The 21287-nt window shown below is 32.9% G+C and overlaps 2 protein-coding genes across 8 annotated transcripts in view; one reads left to right on the top strand and one right to left on the bottom strand.

The window, feature by feature from the left end:
• Positions 1 to 21287, top strand: part of LOC413616 (tyrosine-protein kinase transmembrane receptor Ror) — a 276097-nt gene that overhangs the window by 52403 nt on the left and 202407 nt on the right. The window lies entirely within an intron of this gene.
• LOC102654281 overlaps positions 10350 to 21287 on the bottom strand; it is a 56355-nt gene continuing 45417 nt past the window's right edge. For all 5 annotated transcript variants that reach the window (XM_026442029.1, XM_006557271.3, XM_006557272.3 and 2 more), the window contains 2 exons: positions 14166 to 14302; positions 10350 to 13777 (listed from right to left, as the gene is read on the bottom strand). In XM_026442029.1, coding sequence (XP_026297814.1) covers positions 11258 to 13777; positions 14166 to 14302 — 2657 coding nt within the window. In that variant the 3' untranslated portion in view covers positions 10350 to 11257. The remainder of the gene's footprint in view (positions 13778 to 14165; positions 14303 to 21287) is intronic.

Below are 21287 nucleotides of genomic sequence, written 5' to 3'. Positions count from 1 at the left end.
TGGAATAGAACGAAAGGGAAGGTAAATGTGGCGCGGCGAAGTTATCGGCAGACGGTAATTAAATCGCGAGTGGAGGCTGGCTTGTTCCGCGAAACGTCGAATTAAATTAATCGCACCGATGCCGCGTTCTTCGATAAATTCGTGTACGCCGGCCAATCGAATTAATTCTGTCGCGTGCACGCAGACTTGAAACGAAATGAGCCACGAAGTTGCGCAACCAGTTACACACAGATACGTCTCGTTTGCATTATTAATTGTCGGACCCATTGTCCGTGGATATACGATGACACGATGTTGCACGTGCTTGTCACGACGCGTTTTCGTTAATTCGAAAGAACCGGAATGATTGATCGATGGGATTTTGGGATGATACTGAAGAACGACTTGAATAGAGCGTTATAAAATAGAGAAGGAAACGAAACGTGTTATTAAATTTTATGGTGAAAATAAATACGTATAATTGTGTTCAAAACATCAATGCTCATTTTATCGTAAAACCATATAGTTTCTTAGAAACATCTCTATTAAACTATGTCTCTTTTCAAATCATCCTATCTAAAATTCATCACTTATAGAATAATCAAAATCCATTTCCAATTGGAAGCATCCATATATCGTATCGTAAAATCCTACCATCGTTTGTCTACATTTATTACGAAACTCATATCCTCGATTAACTTTTCAGTAACGGTGCCAAACTCTCTCGCAGCAACTACTGCAATCGTATGAGTCGAAAAGAGAGAGAGAAAGAGAGGGGAGAGAGAAGAGAGAAAAAGAGGATTGAAGAGCAAAGGAAGATTATGAAAAGTCCACTTCCGTTTACCGGGAAAAGTTGGGCAAATTTATCGAATCCGTAAAGTCGGAAGTTTTCGTCGCGAACTCCTGGGAAATTGGAAGCGGACCGATAGACGACTCGTTACATCCACCTACCCCTATGCAGCCAGGACGGCACCAGTATATCGTGTATCTTATTCCCGTGTATCCGTCTGTGCTCCCCGTGGAGTTCCATCGACGTTTCTTCTTTTTCTTCTTACCTCGCCTCGGCCTTCGCGTTTCGTCCTTGCCCGTCGGGCAACACGCTGCTTCGTGACACCTAATTTTCGCTTGTATCCCGACGCTGCGTTCCCTGAATATATCCTATCCTTGGATGCTGTGAAAAAAGGTTCCTGGTATACTGGAGGAATTAGCGTGAAATCCACATGAATCTTGGTAAAAAGAAATTTAGGTGGATTTTTTTTTTTGGATTTTGACAAGCGAACGCGTGTGCAAACCTCTTCGAGATTATTTATTTTAATTTTTGAGAGTTAGGATGAAAATAATGATTTATCATTTTAACGTTAAATTTTTAAATTTCAAATCAAATCAACATTTGGAATGTATTGATTTTGTATCTTGTTTAGAAATTTTCTCGTTCAATTAGTATATATATTTTTTTTTTTAATTTCAAATACTGGTAGAAATTCGAAGAAATCCTTCGATACTAAGCGACACGCTCGACTAATTCTGATTCTAATCTTATGCAAGAAATAGTGTCTAATTTCCCTGGTCGAATAGTTGGCGTAACCATGTTCCCAGAAGTTTGATGTTCCTAACTCTATAATCCAGGTCTGTCTGAATCCTGACGTTTCCGTTGGTTGCCCGGAGAATCAGGAAGAAGCATCCAAGTCCCTCCTAAGTCCTAGAATTAGAATTTCCGGTGTGTTTCTGACCTGGAAAACGACACGGGGATAAAACTACACGTGAAATCCTTCAATTTTGCAAAATTTAGTAGATGAAAAATAGAAAAAGACAGTGCACATATTATTATATTAAATAACGTTCTTCTTATCTCCTCTCACTTAATAAAATTTGAATTTAAACGGAATTTAATAGGATTAAAAATACAAAAAATTAAAATAAGATCTCTCGTTGGCTCGACTCGTTCGTCAAATCGAAATTAATTATCTCCTTCTCTTCCCCAAATCTGTATATATATATTCAATGACAAATACACGCTATTAATAACTTCTATCCTAAAGACACGGAAATAAAACCGTATATAAATCCTCCACCTCGTTTACCCTCATTCATCCCACCATTCGAAAACCTCCGTTAATCGACACGCCCGAACGAATCATAATTCTCGCACAACCACGCCCGCGTGTCCTCCGTGCCCGAAGGCCTTGGTCTCCTCCAATCTTTTAAAACCCTTATTAGCAAACCAGCTCTGTTTCACGCTCACGTTGAACACGTGTCCCCGGAACTCGTATATTTTTGCGGATGCACACCGAGGAAGAAGAACCGCGTCGAGTTGTAGCCACAGAGAGCCAGAGAGAGAGAGAGAGATTGCGTGCGTGTGCGTGTGGGAGAAAAGGAAGAATGGAGGGAGAAAGGTTCATCGTGGAAATGAATGAGCGTATAAATCAGCGTTAACGATCGTTCTGCAAACAACTCGGGAGGCCGACCGGTCCCCAAATTAAATAAGTCCGCACCGATCTCTATCGAATCGTCTTTCTTTTTTTCCCCCCTTCTGTCCCTCTTTCCTTCGTTTATTCCCACCTTGGTACACGCGTGCATATATATGTATATCTAAACACAAGGGTCGAGGCATCGATCTACGAAGGAATGCATTATTCTTAGGTATTCGAGATTGCCTCGTTCCCGTGCCGATTCTCGCTGCTTTGCATATAACAGCAATAAGGAGGAGATTTATGCGTTTGATACGATAACCGCGCGAGATCTCGATCTGTCCAGCAGCTGTTGATTCCTTCTGCTTCGAGAAGCAACGAGTAAATTTGATTCGAAGACGAGTTATTTTAATTTAAGACAGTTATTATGGTTTGGATAGATGTTTTTCTGATATCTCTTGTTGTTTAAAAAAATTTGGTGTTATTTATAAATTCAAAATGTATGTCTATATAACATCTATAAAGATATTTTTGCATGCAAGTCGAAGAAGATCATTATCATATTATGTGCAATTAAATAAAGTAATCTGAATATCTATAAGAAAGTTACTTAAGAATTTTGTATCGATTAAACGATCAAGGATTAGTATTATGAATCATTTATTTCTTCATTTATCATCGTATTACCTATAATAAAATAAATTAATCTATAATACTTTATAGATTAGATAGTAATTCTATTGAATAAAATAACCTTCAAATGGATAAGTATGCTATAGAATATACATTTTTCCATGAATCGAATCAATCAATCATTCCATTTCTCTACAATTATCATACAATTAAACGAAATAATCTTTATAGATAATTAAGATTGGAGAGATATTTCTGCATGGGTTAAATAGTTTCAAGAAGAAATATGAAGATTGACAAAGGGTTCACGGGAGAATTGCACGTGGCCCGTGTCCATTAGCGTTCACAGGAAAGGAATTCCCATTTCCGGCGTACTTTTAAGCGGTTCGATACTCTTTTTAGAAACGCTGCATCCACGGAACAAAATTAGATACGGGAGAAACGTCTTCTGCGACTGCATTCGTGTCTCGTGAGCTCTGCTAAGTGTATATATTCGTGCGTTTACAGTGAGTACATTAGAGTGTCGGATGAATTCATTATGGAGTTCGTGTCTACATAATGGGGACCGTTTTACTCGCGAATTTAGAAATATACGATTTATGATTAAATGGTGGGTTTGCTCGAACAACGTTGTTTGTTTCCATTCCATAATTTTAATTTGTACATTATATTACATACTCGAAATATTTTTATCCTTAATTTATAAATAATTATTTTAACAGTTAGTAATAATTTATTTAATGAAAAATTTATAATTGAAATTTAGGAATTCTTTCTCATTTTATTTTCTGAGCTATTAAATAGTTGACATATTTGTAAAAATATTTGAAGATAATGTAGTGTTAAAAAATAAATTATTATTTATAAATATATAATAGAGATTAAAGTATCGATATAAATATTTAAAAAAACAAATATAAACAATCAAATATTATGAAATGATTATATCTGATTCAATTAAAAATAAATTTCAAAAACAATAATAGAATTTGATAGGATAAAAACAAGAATCAACCTCCATGGAAAACTAATTTTTCTTAAAAAAAAAAATAATTCGTGTTACTTCTCTGCAGAAGATTCGAAACGATCAACTTTTCGAATGGTGTTTCGCTCGGATCAAAAGTGAATTCGACACTTCAACACACTTTGGAATTTCAGAACTTTTTATTTCTCGTCGGATCAGCTTACATTCTACTCGAACAGCCCCAACACCCTTCTCTTTTCTCTCTCTCTCTTTTTTTTTTTTTTTTTCACCATCGAGGCTGGATGGCGGGCCGGATCGCCAGGAAATTTGAAACTGAGGGAGAAGCATCCGCGATAAAAGTCGAAAGCTCGGTGAAACGTTCTCTTCGACGATCGAATTGCAACGTGTGTCGCACGGAGGCCTCCGAGGAAATTGCATTTCGATGATAAACTGCGAGATTTTTAATATTTGAAAACTGTCCTATGATTAATCGTATAATACGAGTGAAATTTTCGCGAGAGAAAAAAATTATTCTATATTTTTAATTTCAAAATCCGAGATGCAATAATTCTTGCAACGACGACGATGTAGATCATGCGTGAATAACGCAAATTAAGGAATAATATTCTTAATAATTGAAGAATATTTTAAATTTTCAAAATTTTGAGAATTATTCTAAAAATGCACTTTCACTTTCACTTAATTTTATTCTATAAAAAATAACGTAAGAGATAAGATTGTTATTTTATCATATTATTTGAAACACAGATTCTTTTATTGAACATAATAAAACTACGATTATAAAATAAAACAAATTCATGGCAATTATTTGAAAACGATCAACAAACGGAATCCTCTTGCATAAATTAAAAAATTTGTTAGAAATAATACTCTATGATTCTCGCAAATATTTACAATATCCTCGATAATCGTAAAATGAAAAATTTACGAAATCCTTTGATTCCCCTACGACAATTCGTATAATTTTCATAATTTCTCGTACTAGCTCGTGAAAAGAGATCAAAAGGTATCAATTTAGTGCGTCGACAATGCATCGTTTGTTCAGAGTTCATCCATCGGCGCATGCAGCTCGTTTCGCATGCCGGTGCAATTCGCAAATATTTGCGCGACGGAGGAAGGATTGCAAAAACGTGGAGTTCCGGCAGAACCGGCTCTGAGTGTACAATACGTGCGCTCATAACAGGATATTGGATGTTTCGTGTAAATGAACCATTTGTACCGCGCAATGTTTCCCTCTCTTTCTTTCTTTCTTTCTCTCTCTCTTCGATCCGTTCGAGTTTTTAATCGTTTAAAGCTTCTTTGAATTATCGATTAAAGTAAGCTTGAGTTTTTCCTCTCGTTCATCATTTCATTTCAGAGAAATGAAAATACACGGATGTTATTTGAGTTACGTTACACGGCTACTTATTCAGAGGAATTTTTAATTACAACAAAAGAGCTGGTAATTCGTGGCAGGAATTGTACATATGATGTGACGGGATTAATTAATTTTTATACAATTAATTTTATGTGGATTTATTACGATGAAAGAAAATCGAACGGAAAATCGAATTTTTAATTATGACAAAAGCAATTACGAGTTTAATGAATCAAAGGATTGTGTAATTTTTATGTATAATTTTTAATTTTTTGAACGAATAAAAGTATGGAAGAATATTCATTTGTGAGATAGATTATTATTATAAGAATTTTTTCAATATTATTAATTAAGATTTGTTATACTTATATATTATATATTTATAATTTGAATATAAGTTTTCCTCTAATTATATTATATATTATCAAAATTTCTAGTAATTCTAACATTTGAAATTAACAGAATTCGCATAGAACGATCCGAAAGTTCATTAATTATTATGGGACACTGAATTATTAAATTACCAGCGGTTAACCAATATTTCGACGCAATTTAGAACGTAAACTATTATATATTAATCGAAATTAACAGTTAAACACCTATGTATATTTTTAGAGGAAATTTCCAGATAAAATCTTTTGATATAATAAATCCTAAAGAAAAATCATCAACTCTTTTAATTTTTTAGAAGACCAATTTCAAAGTTATCTATAATTGAAACTTATAATTAAAGTGCTCGTATTATAAAATTTATCAAGTTTTTTATTTGTTCCAGTCTGAAATATATGAAACTTTGTAAAGTTATATGGAGCAAATTTTGTTTTAACAGAATATCATTCGAAAAATGAATGAAATCAACACCCAAAGTTTTAACTTTTCCAATTTTTTTAAAACTTGTTAAATGAAAAATATTATTATTATTAATTCTTAGCTCTTCTTCCACATTGCTATAGAGTGAAATAGAAATGAAAAAAATATGCATTACTCACAAATTTTTATTAAAATCAGGATTTTTAGTTCAGATGAATTTCCTTGCAAGACAGAATTTTCCTTTTTTTTCTGACCGGTATATCCAATAACCTCTTGGTCGGGAATTATAAAGAAAAACTTCGGCACGAAGCGAATTTCCGCGGAGGAGGAAATAGAGGGAAAAAAAAAAAAAAAAATGTCGAAATTACCGGATGGAAGTTTCCAGGAAAATATTCCTGCAAGGGTTCTCCGCGTCCAATAAAAAAGGCGGATGAAAGTGGGTGTACAAGTTTTCTTGGTAAAGAAATTTCAAACACTTCGCGTTCTCCGCCTTGTGCAAAGAATGCATCCGTGCCTCCGTTGTTTTCGCGCTCTACTATATAACCGGTGTTACACACTCGCGGCAGTTTCATTACTCTTTCGTCGTGCCGCCCAATTTCGACGCGCGGACTGCAAGCTTTATTACGTTCTCTCACCGTTATATCGCTGGACACTGCTGTTCACGGTAGCCGGAAATCCTGCTTAGCTCGAAATTTTAAGCTTGGAACGAAATTTTTCTCTTTTCCTTTGGATCTTCGTTTATTTTTATTAGGGAAGGGAGTTGAATTTGGAATTTGATTGGATCACAATTTATGCTAGTGTTTTCTAACATTTTTTTTAACTATTTTAAAGGTCTTTTTGTGCTTCAAAATGTATTAACGCTTTGCACTTCTTTGGTTTTTTCGAAGGATGTTTGCTAGAAGGATAAAAGATTTTAAGATATATAGAAATAAATTTTACGTATTGTTATTTTATTTGATATATGTTTTGTAAAATAATTTAATAAAATATATCATTTTTCAACATTCTTTATTCGCAATTTTTCAAATTCTCTATTTTATTTTAATAATTAATTCATAATAATCAATTTTAAATAATAAAGAAAATACATTATATAATAAAACAATAATTGTTTGAAACTTTTATTTAATAATTTCGCTTTTTTACAATTTTTAACAAATTAACAATTAACTTCTCTCTTTTCAGGTAACTATATACGTCTTTGTGCAAAAATTCCCCTTAAAGTTGGACGCCATCCTGATCGGAATCATAAAGGCTTTACGAGGTGCGTAATTAAAGCTGATTATCTTAACGGCCATTGTAACAGCCAGATATCGGTCCCGTCTTCTCCCTATAAATACTTACGATAGGCTTTTAATTGGAATTCATGGGCTCGAGTGCATACTATTCCCATACGATAATCTTGGTTGTATCAAAGCGATATCGGGGACTAGAGACGAGTATACCCACCTCCGTTTCCAGGCAAACGTGATAAACGTATCTCTCGAGAAGGTTGTTGCACAATTACGATAAATCCTTAGGGGAGATGGTAATTAATAGTTGAAAACAGGCCTTGTTTCCTTCGTTTGAGCCCTTGTAAATAGGTGGTTCGTGAAATCGATTTAATTTTTTATTTTTTTATTTCTTTTCATTTTTTTGTCGAGAGTTTTTGAGAATTCGTTGGAAACAGGTTTTGAAGATGCGTGAGAGGGTATATTTTGATTTTAGTAGATTCTGGACTGCGTTGTAGATAAGAGTGAATTTAAGGAATGAATTTAATTTGAAACATTTTCGAAGAATTTCTTCTTGAAAATTTTTCAAATATTTTATTCAATTATTTTATTCTTCTATTTAGATTTATTAAAATTATATTTTAAAGAAGTAATATGGAATGATGATGTGAGTATAATATTATGCAACATTATTTTGTAGTTCGGTTTAAAGGCTCTTCTCTCTCCTTCCCCAAATCTGTATAAGCCAGGAAAACTAATATAATTCTAAAAAAGCAAATTCTTAAACAAACAAATTCTGATATAGCATGCAAATCTCATCAACATCAATTTCCATCATACCTCCACTCGAAAATCCCTTATCTATCACGATCAAAGCGTAACATCAAATCCTTTGTCGAGGACTAATATGAATGAATAATTAAACGATCCCTTACACTGTCACATTTACACTATCTGATTTAATTTTAATTTTATTAACAATGATAACTTCGACGCTGCTCGATCCCCGAATAAAGGAAGAACAGTAATTTTCCAGCGTACGACAAATGATTCCATCCACTTCTGAAAACAAAGCAAATGTTTTATCCTTTATGCCACGGTGGCGAGAATCATGCTCGAAGCGAAGAAACAACCCGCGACTGACACTTGCAAATGACGTTAGTCCCGTATTAACTCTGTCCGCGGCGAGACAAAACGCCGTCTCACGCCGTTTTCCAACTACGGAGTCGTCGTCGTCGTCGTCTCCGTCGTCGTAAATTAGTTCCAAGTTAATCGGTGACGGCGTAGGGTTGCGAGCACCAGCCTCTTCTGGAAAGATGGCCGCGCGAAAAGAGATAATTTGCATTTTAATTGCGCCAGTCTGCGCCACTCCACCCTTCTCTGCACCCTCGTCCACTACGTTGACACAACTGCACCCTTGCACCACTTGCACCCCGCGTCTTTTCTCACGTTGCCACACAAAAAACCTTTGTTTCAAGGCTATTGTACCGTATACCTTTACGAAGAACGGTAGATTAAAGATGGTTACCTACATTTAGATATCGTAGCGATTTCGTATTTGCATTAATAGATCGATTTTGATTTGATTTCGATATTTTTATTATATCGAATTTTTCTTTTTTATTTATTTTGTTGATATCATAATTACGATAATTTTAAATTTTAAATTTCGAAAATGATTGTCACGATCTATCTATAGGATTTTAATAAAATTGAAATGGAATGAGGGAAAATTTTGAGAAATTAATGAAAAATAATAGACATTTATTTTACGTGTTTTTAATTTCTCTTCGTATTAATTATTAATTAAAAATTTTAAAATAAATTATATTTCGAATATTCTCAAATCGAATTGTAAGAATTTAGAATGTCTTAACAAGCAAAAATACTTGCACAAATATTCAATATCCCATGATTGTTGAAAAAAATGAAAGGGCATTTCGCGAAAAGAAATTATCTCCAACCGCGGCTCCCCTCGCTTCATCCCTTTTTCTCTTAAACTTTCCATTCGCGGAATAGCAAAGAAGGAGGGAGCGGGAAAAAAAGGAGGAAGCGTTTAATTGTAAGTACATTCAATTTACCCAGCCGATTTCTTTCTCTCGATTTCTTTAAATTTCTTCTCCGCTCCATCGAAAAGGGTGGAGGTGGCAGAAGAGGCGTGGAATAACGGGAGAAGTTTACGGAAGATGCTCGCGAACTTTAACTTCCGCCCCTCGAAATCCTCTGCATTGAGGCCATTAATAAATGGGCTGTTCGAATAAGTTGCATAGAATAATCAATAATTCGATGAATTACGGAGAGGGATGAATGACTCGGCGAAAGTACGAGGGATTCTGCTTTCTCGTGATAATTTCTTAGCCAGTGCTATGGTTTGTTAAAAGGGAGAGAAAGAGGTATCGCGGATTGGAAAATAATTGGATGCAAATCGATGGGTATTTTAAAGTATCGATGTTCCAGAAATTAGTATAAAAAAGGAGATTGAAAGAGAAGATTGGTTCTTTTTTGTTCTCATTTTTCCCATTTTTTTTAATCAATCGCATTTATTTTACGAAATAAATTATGCTTAAGAAATATCGATTGGAATATATTGTTCTTCTAAATAATTATGCTTTCATTTTTTCGATAAAGAAATTACGAGTCGAATTAGAATACAGACAGAAACGATTTAATTAAATTTACGTGGATTAAAACAATCGATTATAACTTTGAATTTGTCATTAATGAAATTTTAAATATATTTAATTTTATTCATTTATTCGAAAAATATATTTTATAAAAACTAGTTAGTTAAAATTTTTAATCTTGATTATTTTTTTTTTAATAAATTAATATATTTATATATCTCAAAAAGTAAATTATAAATAGAACTATAATTTCTTATTATTTCAGTTTTAACTTATTTAATATATATATATTTTTTACTTAACATTTAACATTTATTTATTTTTTATATTTCTTATTCCTCTTATAAGAATCCCCTTATCATAATTAAATGCACAGACGTAGTATTCCTTAATTTAATATTCTTAAACTTAAATTCAAATTGTTAGTCCAATATAAAATATAAAACGATCGAACTTTCATTCCATCCAAATTGTTCACGTTATCAAGAAATGATAAGATACAAAAATTATATAATAATACCACAACACCACTTTCCACCGACTCAGTTTCTTCATGAAATTTTTATCGAGACCTATCATCGATGAGGCCCGATTAAATATTAATCCCCTGATTCGATCCACTTGCACCTTAAGTGTCGAGAGACCGTATTTTCGTATTCTTGGCAAGAACTACCACGACTTGCGACTGTCACTTGAATGGTAACTGGTTTTATGGTGTCCTGGTTCCGCCTGGCCCTAGTTTTACGACTTCTCCCATTGGCTGCAGCGGTTGCCTTATAGTTACGCCAAAGGTCGATACGCTTCCTCCTCGTCCTCCCTTCCTTTCTGTTCGATATTTCCCTTGGCCACTCGAGAAACCACTCGTCTTAAAGGTGAATCCTTCCAAATCTGGCTCACCTTGAAAACGTGAACGATTTCTTGCTGAATATAATTCGCCAAAAATTTTTTACATATTTCCCCGCAATTCAGAAACATCCTTTCCAATATTTGCAATCCAACATTTAACAGGACATTTTAGACTCTTAAGAGGAGAATCTTTTCAACTTTCTGGAGAGAAATTTCTTCTTTTAAAAAGAATCGACGTAACATCGACGATTATTACAATTTCACTCGTTCATTCGACGAATCACGCATCATACTGATTAAAATGAAAGCTAAGGGCCAGACCCTTGATAAACCACCTCCGCAACGTAAACAAAACGTTTAATTAGATCTGAGGAGATCCGCCAATAAAACCAATTACCAAGTCCCTAAACACACCCGTTGCCCCAACAGGCGCACCAAGGCACGTTCCCACTGCTGGTGCTCGCCTTCCTCGTCTTGGCTTCGTTGCCAATCTCTCTGCTGCTAACAGAATTAGTCCTCTCCCTCTCAGAGTTGAGCGCCTCCTTTTCCCTGCCCATGTCCAGGCTGCCGCTCCTCACTGTCCTCATCGAGGTCAACGAGGGCCTCTTCTTCGCGTTGAAGTACAGAGACACCCTCCTCAGCTGCTCCTTCTTCGGCGAATCTTGACCCGACGAGGACGACCTGCTCTCGTTCTTGTCCTCCTGCCCCTCTGACGTAGTCGTCGTCGTGACGCTAAGCCTTCTTGTCCTCTTTCGAGCGGTGGTCACCTTGCCCGGAGACTCGGGCACTTCCGACGAGGTGACGCTGCCCTGCTTCTTCAATCTCCTCTGAGCGGCCGGCGACAAAGACTTCTGTTCCTTGCCAACGTTCCCTTTCTCCTTTCTGACCGTCCTCTTTCTACGCTGCCCGCTCGGCGTGCTGGGCGCGCTCTCCTCGTGGGACAACGCGTGCTCGTCCTCGTGATGAGAGTCGCCGTCTATGGAGGTCTGAGTCTGGGCCGCCACCTTCAGCGCCAAGTTATCGTAGTACATCATCCCCCTCTGAGGATACACTGTGGAGCAGCCCCTCGAAAAATAGGACACGTTCTGGTAAATGTTTTGTCCGTGCAGATACGGGTTCGGGTTCAATCTGCGACCAGCGTTGAACTCGTAAGGCGTCGACGGGCCTACGAGGGTGTGGGGACTGGGCCTTTCGAAGGAAGTCACTTGGATCTGATGCTTGTTCGCCGGGGACATCAGTTTTCCGTTGATCAATTGATTGGTAGGAATGAGGAGACGATTCTGATCAGCCTGCCTGTACTTGTCCCCGAAAGGTATCATCCCCCTCTTGAAGGTGGAGGTTTCAGGGTGGGGCGTTGGGTAGTAGCACAGGTTGTCGTCGTTCACTTGGACCGACAGGGGTCTGGTGATGTTGTTTTGGTTCATATAACCAGCGGCCGCCTCGAAACTTCGTAGAAAGGGATTCTTGAAAAGTCGATAGTCTATAGTGGGCAAGTTTGGGATCTCAGGCGTGTCGGGGCTGGCCGCCTGTTCAAGAGCAGCAGGCACCCTCTCTGCGCGTGGCGGCTTCAAAGTTACGTTCAGATACGACTTGTACGGTTTCGAGTCTGATATATTGTCCAAAGTGTTGTCGCTTCGGGTCAACATCTGTTGCTTGCCTTCAGCCTGATTGGCAGAGACAGGTTGCGATTTCGTGGACAAATCTTGCCATGACATCGATTTTGTTAATTGATTACCGTTGCTAGATTTCGCGTTCTCGATCAGCAAATTGTCCGTGCTCAGGAACGTTCTCTGTTCACCTTTGTTATTCGGGAAATTGTCCTCGTACGGAACCGCCCCGTTCACGTATACGTCAGCTGATCCTTTCGTTAATTGATTCTTGAGGATTATAGTGGATCCAGTCTTATCGCTGCTCGAACTATTCCCAAGATAACTGATCGTGGGCGAAGATTCCTCGCTCTGTTTCTTTATTTTCGAAGGCAACGGGGCGAAAAAGTGTTTCGGCTTCTCGCTTCCCGACACAGGACTCTCCTCCTTCGTCCTCTCGCTCCGATCCAACGAATCCTTCAAATTTTCACCCGTGCTCCATCCATTCTCGACAATATTCTCCGTGTTCTTGAGCGTACTCCCAGCTACACTAGGGTTGATCGTATTATTCGTTATCATCGAACCATCGATCTTTCTTCTGTGGAAAGAGGTTGGCAAGGCAAAATCACCGATCATCTGCTCAACAGGTTTTGCCTGATCTTGACGAATCCCAGCAAATGCCTGCACGCTCGTTAAATTAGCATCGGTTGTTCCAAACGTGGCCACCTGCGTTTCAGGTATCATAACGTTGCTCTGCCAGCCTGCAGGTGGCGCGTGCAGTATCTGGTCGTTGATTTGATCCACGCTTGGCCCACCCAAGCTCACTGAAGGCAACAGTGGATCTATCGGGATTATGGGATCTGCGTTTATTGGCGGGCAGGGAGTAGTGGTCAGCATCGACGCTGGTTCGGTAGACATCATCAGATTCAACGTGCTTGGAAATTTGAAGGGACACTCGGTGTAGTAAGCTGGGCTGCTTAGGCAAGTCGGTGATTGATATGCGCCAGGATAGAAGGGGACGTTTTCGTGAAGCTGCCTCGATTTCAGGATGGAAAGGGAACTTTTCTCCTCTTTGAATTGCGAATTATCTTCGGAAGAGATCTCTTTCTTGTCTCTTTTAGGCTCCTCCTCCTCGTCGACCACCGAAAGATCGTCGAAATCCACGTGCAACCTGTGCAGCGCGCTACTCGCCATTTTTTCAGTGGAAATTTTTTGATTCTCCGCGTTTTCTAGTTGCTCCGGTTCCTTGGTCGCATCCTCTTGTCCATTCTCGCTAAGTTCCTCCCCTTCCTCGAAAGAGTAGTCCGATCGCACATCGTCATCCTCGTCGGAGCGATCCTGAAATAGATGGTTATTTTAGTTTTTGATATAAAAAATTTTTTCCTAATTTTAGATGTTATCTCAATATATTTATTTAGTTCCTTTCGATCAAAAATGTTAATGTTCGTCTTTTTCGTAACGTAAATATTTTTTGAAGTTGAAAGGCACGAAAACTGGAATTATGGTAATTGGATTAAGGGGATGTTTGACGCATCAGCGTCGATATTCATTTTCATGACGTAATTCGAAGATTCGTACATTAATATCCCATCAGTTACCTTACAAACCATAATCCAGCTTCGAAAACAAACTTCGCTATCAATCAAACGGCCGAAATCCCGAAAATCGACGCATCGATCACTCATCTTCGCTAATCCCCCCAACTTTGGATATCATCCTCCCTTACCTCGTATTCTTCGCTTTCTCCGCGGCTCTTCTGTCTCTTCAGTATCTCCTCGAGCTTGTCGTACTCGTCTCTGAGGCTCCATATCTCTCTACGTAGCTGCTCGTTCTCTCTTCGCAGCTTCTTGATGTCGTTCTGACCTGGAATCGAAGAATTAAATTTTGAAGAACCACGATAAATTTCGTTATGCGATTCGTTTTTCCTCCTTGAAGATCGTTTAATCCCTCAATATTTATGCATTTCATAAATTATCATATTTTTTTTTATAATTCAAGGTGATTCAGCCTGATTTTTTTTTTAGATAGAATTGAATGATTGAATAGAGAAAGTTCACATTTTATTATAACTTCATATATTATTAGTTCTTTCATTTATTGTTTTCTTTTTTTTTTGTTACTTGATTTTTTGTTGTTGATATTTTCTACAAAAAAGTATTAGTCTATTTAATTTCAAGAATTATTAAATTTAGAATTAAAAGATATTTCAAATTTCATAAAATTTATCATGATAAATAAAAAGAACAGTAGTTGATAACAAATGAAGGCTTTTTATTCGAATCTTTATAAAAATTAAAAGTTGAATGATATATATATTTCAGAAACTATTTATCCCCATGTGCTAATTAAATCGAAATTATCAATCAATCAAAAAAAGAAAAAAAATCGAAAGTTTTATACGGTGAAACAATAAAATAGAATAAAATTTCTCCATCTTCGTAAAAAGAAATTTCCAACTCGATCTCCATCATTGAAGGATTAATCACGACTGAAACCGTTGGGTCACGAATCGATCGGTCTATTTCACCTATCGAAACGATCGATCATTGGTCAGAGCTCTGGCAATGATCTCTAAACCTTCGTCTTTCACTTCGTCTTCACCCGGTACAAGGAACCGGGTTATAAATCACCCGGGGGTGAGATCTTCCAATTACTTAACCGAGAGATACGAATAAACTTTCAACGAGCTTAATCTTATCGACGTATTGGCAGATATTCGGCCAACATTCAGAAAACAAACGAAAATATCGCGATAAAACAAACGTCTCTAATTCAAAACCATTTAACTTTTATTCGAAACATTTTTTAATATTTGAAAAAACAAGCGTGATATATCAGTTAATGTTATATATTATGTAATTGGTTATTAAAAACAATTGTGATATTCTAAATAAAAAAAATTCAGTGCTTGAATTTTTCAAAAATTAAAAAAATAATAAAAAATGGCAGTATTTATGGTAGAAGATAAATGTGGAAGGAGAATATATTTAAATTTATATAAATTGTGAAAAAAAAAAGTTTTAAAGCTCTAAAAAAATGGCTATACTAAAAAAAATGATAAAAAAATAGGAGAACGATAAATGTATGATAAATGTGTAAAAATTTCTTTTAAATTATATTTTCCTAATAGAAAATCCTTCTAATAGAATTTTTGGCTAAAAGTTTCGATTCATTATTCGAATATTTGAAAATTTCCAAGAATTTAATGTCAGTTCCAAGACTTTTAAAAATTCTTAGAATTAGTTCCAAGAATTTTAGAAATTTTCAAAATTTGACATTATTTTCAAAAAATTTTAGAGATTCCGAGAATTTGACGTCATTTCTTGAAAAAATTTTCCGATCGATCTCCTAATATATCATATTCTTCTAATACAAAATGTAATTTTTGGACAAAGATTTTACTATCGCTCAGAAAATTTCGATTTTAATCTCTTTTATTAAATATCTTTTTATTTTTAAGTAATATTAATAATATTAAAAAATGTTTCAAATAAGAGTTGAATGGTTTCAAAAGGGCTATTTTCTGATGCCCTTAATTTTTTCGAAGATGAACTGATAAAAAATTTATCAATCACAATTTTATTTTTATAAATATCATTATATATTTTTTAATATAGCAATCTATGCATCTTGGCATTCTCTATAAAATAAATATATAAAAATATATAAGACTATTTATAATGAAAAACCATTAATTTAAAAGATATTTAATTAAATTTATTTATTTTCGAGATTATAGGTTTTTTTTGTATATACGGTTCAATATTTTCTTATAGAAAATGTTAAGATATAACAAACTGGTATATCAAAGTGTGATTCTATTTAAAAAAACAATATTCACATTTAAATTCTTTGTGTTTCTATCTATAAAAAATTAAATAACAACAGAATTTGCTTCTCTCAGAACCATTTAATTTTGATTTAAAAAATTTTTTAATATTGTTTTAATAATATTATATTATTTTAATGATTATATATTAATATTATTTAAAGCAAACAAAATATTTTATATAATAGAAATACAATGTTCAATTCTTAAATTATTTAAAAATGTTAAAATAATTAAATACGCAAAAAATGTTTGTATTTATAACAGAAAAATATTTGTGAGAGAAATAAATATCTAAATTTATGTAAATTGTGAAAAAAAATGGCATCACTGAGAAAAATAGTAAAAAAGTAAATATGACGGTAAATATATGATAAGTGTTCATCATTTGGAAATTTCCAAGATTTTGACATCATTTTCGTAAATTTGAGAGATTCCAAGGAATTCATTTCCCAAAACTAAAGTCCTCTTGTCAATTTAAATGAAAAAAGAATTGATTAATATGTGCCAAAATAAAAAAATATTGAAATAATAATATGAGAAATATCTAAATGATGAATGTTTCTAATATTTAGTAATTTTAATAAATTTTTAGTAACAAAGGAATATAAAGGAAAGTAGCTATAAAAAAAGGTAAGTTAATGAATGATAAGTTGAAATAAATATATTTTTAGAATTGAGAAAATTGTTGAAAAATACTTAATACCGCAAGAAGCTAGCTGTAAAAAAATATATGAATATATATTCAATATATATAATCAATATATATTTTCCTATGTTACTATTCCTATTCCTTAATGTGTGTTATAATCTGTGAATATTTCTGTGTTCCTATACTCCTATTATCCATATTCCTTAATCCTAAATATTCCTATATTCCTATATCTCTGTTATCTATATTTCTTAATCCTGAATATTCCTGTGTTCCTCTTATTATCTATATTTCTTAATTCTATTCATTCCTGTATTCCTATATTCCTACTATCCATATTTCTTAATCGTGTATATTTCTATATTCCAATTATCTATATTTCTTCTTTTAGAATTAAATAAACTGTTAAAACTGTTAAAAAAACAGTTAATCAAGAAACAGTGAAAAAGATAAGTGAAAACAAAATAAATAAAGATAATATTTCTAGAATTAAGAAAACTATTGAAAAACATTTAATATTTCGAAGAATAGTAGCTATAAAAAAGTAAGTTATAAAAGATAAGTATAGAAGTACAAATGATTTTTACAAATGATTTTTAAAATTTTTGAAAATTTTTGTAAATAAACATTGAAAATCTAAATAAACAAATAAATCTAAAATAAATCTAATAAACTTACAATGTAAATAAATATCGAAAATATAAATAAACGAACCAATGTTTACAAATAAATCGAAATTTTAAATTGTTGGCCTAAAATTTTTAAAATTTTCGAAAATTTTGATAAATAAATATTGAAAATGTAAATAAACAAACCGACAACGTAAAAAAACATTGAAAACATAAATAAACAAAACGAGAATGTAAATAAACATTAAAAATATAAATAATCTTTGCAAACAAATCAAAATTTTAGTGCCAAGGCTTTAAATTTTCGAAATTTTTTTTAAAAAATTTTAAATATATGTGAAATTAAAAAATTTAAAAATTAAAAATTTCCTTCATTCAAAAATTTCGAAGAATTTGATGTCATTTCCAAGAACTGCTAAAATTCTTGGAAAAATTTCTCGATCGACCTCCTATCAAGTTATATTTTCCTAATACAAAATCGAATTTTCGGTTAAAATTTTTATTCTATTTCATGAATTTCGATAATTCCAAAAATGTGATGTCATTTCCAAGAATTTTAGAAATTCCAGGAATTTGATGTCATTTTCAAAAACTACCAAAATTCTTGGAAAAATTTCTAGAGTGACCTCCTATTATATTCTCCTAGTATAAAGTTCAATTTTCGAATAATAAAAATTTTTAGTTAAATTTTTAACATGGTATTAGGAGAATATAAATTGGCACAAATTTTTCTTAGAATTCTAAGATTGACATTTTCAACTTTTTATTAAAATAATATGATTATAAATAGAATAGAATTTATACTTATCTTTTTGTACTTATCTTTTAATCAATCATGTTTCAAGAATTAATCAGTTTTTAACAATTTAATTCTAATTAATTCTAAGGATTAAAGGAAAATATAGAATAAGCTATCATTTTAATATCTCATTAATGTTCTATAATGAAATATTAAAAAATGAGATAAAAATTATATAGTTTGAAGAGAGGAATATTCTTTTTTTAATATTTCACAAATTATTTCACAAATAAATGTATTGAAGCTTTATGGAAATTAATGATGTTTCTTTAAATAAAATTATACATCTTTCAATGAACTAATAGATACAATACAATTAATAGATGGTATTCTTTATAAAAATGTAGTAAGGACATTCATAACAAAAAACTATTCAAAATTTAAAAGATATTTAATTAAATTAAATTATTTTTTAAACTATGAATCATTTATTATATGAGATTTAAAATTTTTTTTATTTTATAAAGAATGATAAATGCATTTATTGAAATATTAAAATAAGCGTTAATATAAAATTCTATTTAAAAAATTAATATTAACTATACTAACATAAATTCTCTATGGATCAATATATGGAAAAATTAAGAACGTAAGAATGTTTCCTTTTCGACACCATTTAACTTTTATCTAAAAACGTTTTTTAATATTATGAAAAACAAAGATATTCTAATGAATATATTCTTTAACTCTATTACAAATAAAAAATGTTATTACGGCTTTAGTATTATAAAACATGACAGCTTTCATTATGAAAGATAAGTATATAGAAAGGAATATTTATATTTAAATAAACTGCAAAAAATATTTTAAAGCTCTGAAAAAAAATTAGTTGGTAGAAAATAAATATGCAAATGATAAATGTAAGATGAGTATTTAAAATCTCTTATTAAATTATATTCTCCTGATACAAAGTCGAAAAATTGCAGAAAATTTTCAATCTATAATTCGAAAAAATTTCAAGAACTTGATATCTGTTCTAAAAATTTTAGAAATTCACAAAATTTTTATCATTTCTAAGAACTGTTAAAATTCTTGAAAAAAATATTTCAAGCGATGTCTTCATATTATATTCTCCTAATACAAATTCGAATTTTTTGTTTGTTCGAACAATTTCCAAGAATTTAACGTCATTTCTTGGAAAAATTTTTTGATCGACTTCCTATCATATCATGTTTTCCTAATACAAAATCGAATTTTTGGATAAAAATTTTACTATCATTCAGGAATTTCAATATTAATCTTTTTTATTAAATATTTCATTTATTCTTCATAGTATTAAAAAATACTTTGAAAAGTTGAATGATTTCGAAAAAGTTATATTCTGATGCTCTCAATTTTTTCTCATAAAAAGTCATAAATTCATAAAAACTTATCGAACTTTATTTTTTTAAATAGCATCATATATTTTTTTGATACATCAATCTATGCATCTTGGCATAAAAATCTTCTCTATAAAAATGTATAGGGAGAGCTTTTTTCCTCTCTCCCGTTACATTTTTGATCGATCGTTCAGAGATTAGGAAGTCTATTAGATGAATTTCGTACGCCATGTTACCATTGTGTCCGTTCTCGAGTGATTAATGCGATCCCTTCTCCTCTCATCGAGAGGAAGTACGGTATAGAAAGGAACACACGCTGTATTGTCGCGAGATACAGGTGTGCAGGAAGTATTCTTGGCACTTGTGGTTCACGAGAAATCGAGAGGATATGTGGAAGTTTGTGTGTGTTTGTTAAATAGGAAATTTGCTGGAAGTTTGACTTTGATCTTCGGTTTTGGTAAATTTGATTGCGATTCTTATGATATCGCGAATGAGAGGAAGTTTAAAATTTTTATATTCGATCAAGAGAGATTATATTTTTCTTGTCAATTGATTCTATTTAAATTTGTTGAATTATTATGAAATTTTTATTCGTTCAAAAATTTCTAAATTTTTAGAGATAAAATTTTTGCTGATCATTATTCTATTATATTTATAAATTTCTAGTTTTTGTCTTTTCCAATTGAGAATATCTATACTTTTTAAGTTTTATTACTTTTTAAATACAGATATACAACAGATATATCTTCTAGAATCAATGATTGAATAAATGATTATCGAGATCGAATCCATATATGAGATATATATCCATCATATCCATTATATGAGATTAATTATTCTATCCGATACATAAATGTTTATTATGTTGAATAAACCTTATTAATTATTCGACGTTATTGACACTCGGATCAAAAAAAAAAAAAATTAAAATAAAAATTAAAATTCAATTTCAATTTATACAGATATAGATTTTAATTGATTACATCTCAATAATTGTAAAATTATCTTCGACTCCGTCATACATATTTTTTATTATATACAATTTTAATAATTATTATGAATTGAAGGATATTTTGAAAACTTATTTTGAAATGAAGACGACGAAACTTTCGCTCGGTACCGGAAGTCACGAGGCGTTCACCATTATCCTGTTCGAAAACTGGCGCTTATCGGCCGTGCAAACACGCTTTATAAGCAGTCGCGTGATAACAGACCGCTTAAGCTTCGTGGTCGGCGTGCGTGGCGCAACAAGAAAAGCCACGTGGTAAATCAGGATTAAAGCTGAGAGCTCTTTGCCCGGAAATTTAAATAAATTAAATCCTTCCGGAGGTTCATAAATTTGGATTTTCCGGCTGGACATCGTCCGCTATTTCGATCCTATTAAAACTTCCTCGTCTCTTTTTAAATTTTGTTCTTTTCTTTTTTTTTTTTTTTTTCTTTCATTCTTTCGCCATTTTTCCATCTTTTCTTTCTTTTCGAAGAAATCGTTTTATTCGATTCCTCGATGTTGAGGATGTTAAGAGGAGTTTCGAGAGGAGGAAATTAATTTTTTGATCGCGAAATGAATTTGTTTTTTATTGAAGAACGATGGTTTGATCAAAGTTGAACAGATAAATCTTC

This window comes from Apis mellifera, linkage group LG8, assembly GCF_003254395.2.
Source record: "Apis mellifera strain DH4 linkage group LG8, Amel_HAv3.1, whole genome shotgun sequence".
NCBI lineage: Eukaryota > Metazoa > Arthropoda > Insecta > Hymenoptera > Apidae > Apis > Apis mellifera.
Note: the sequence above shows the minus strand (reverse complement) of the source record. Positions and strands in the feature narration are given on the sequence as shown.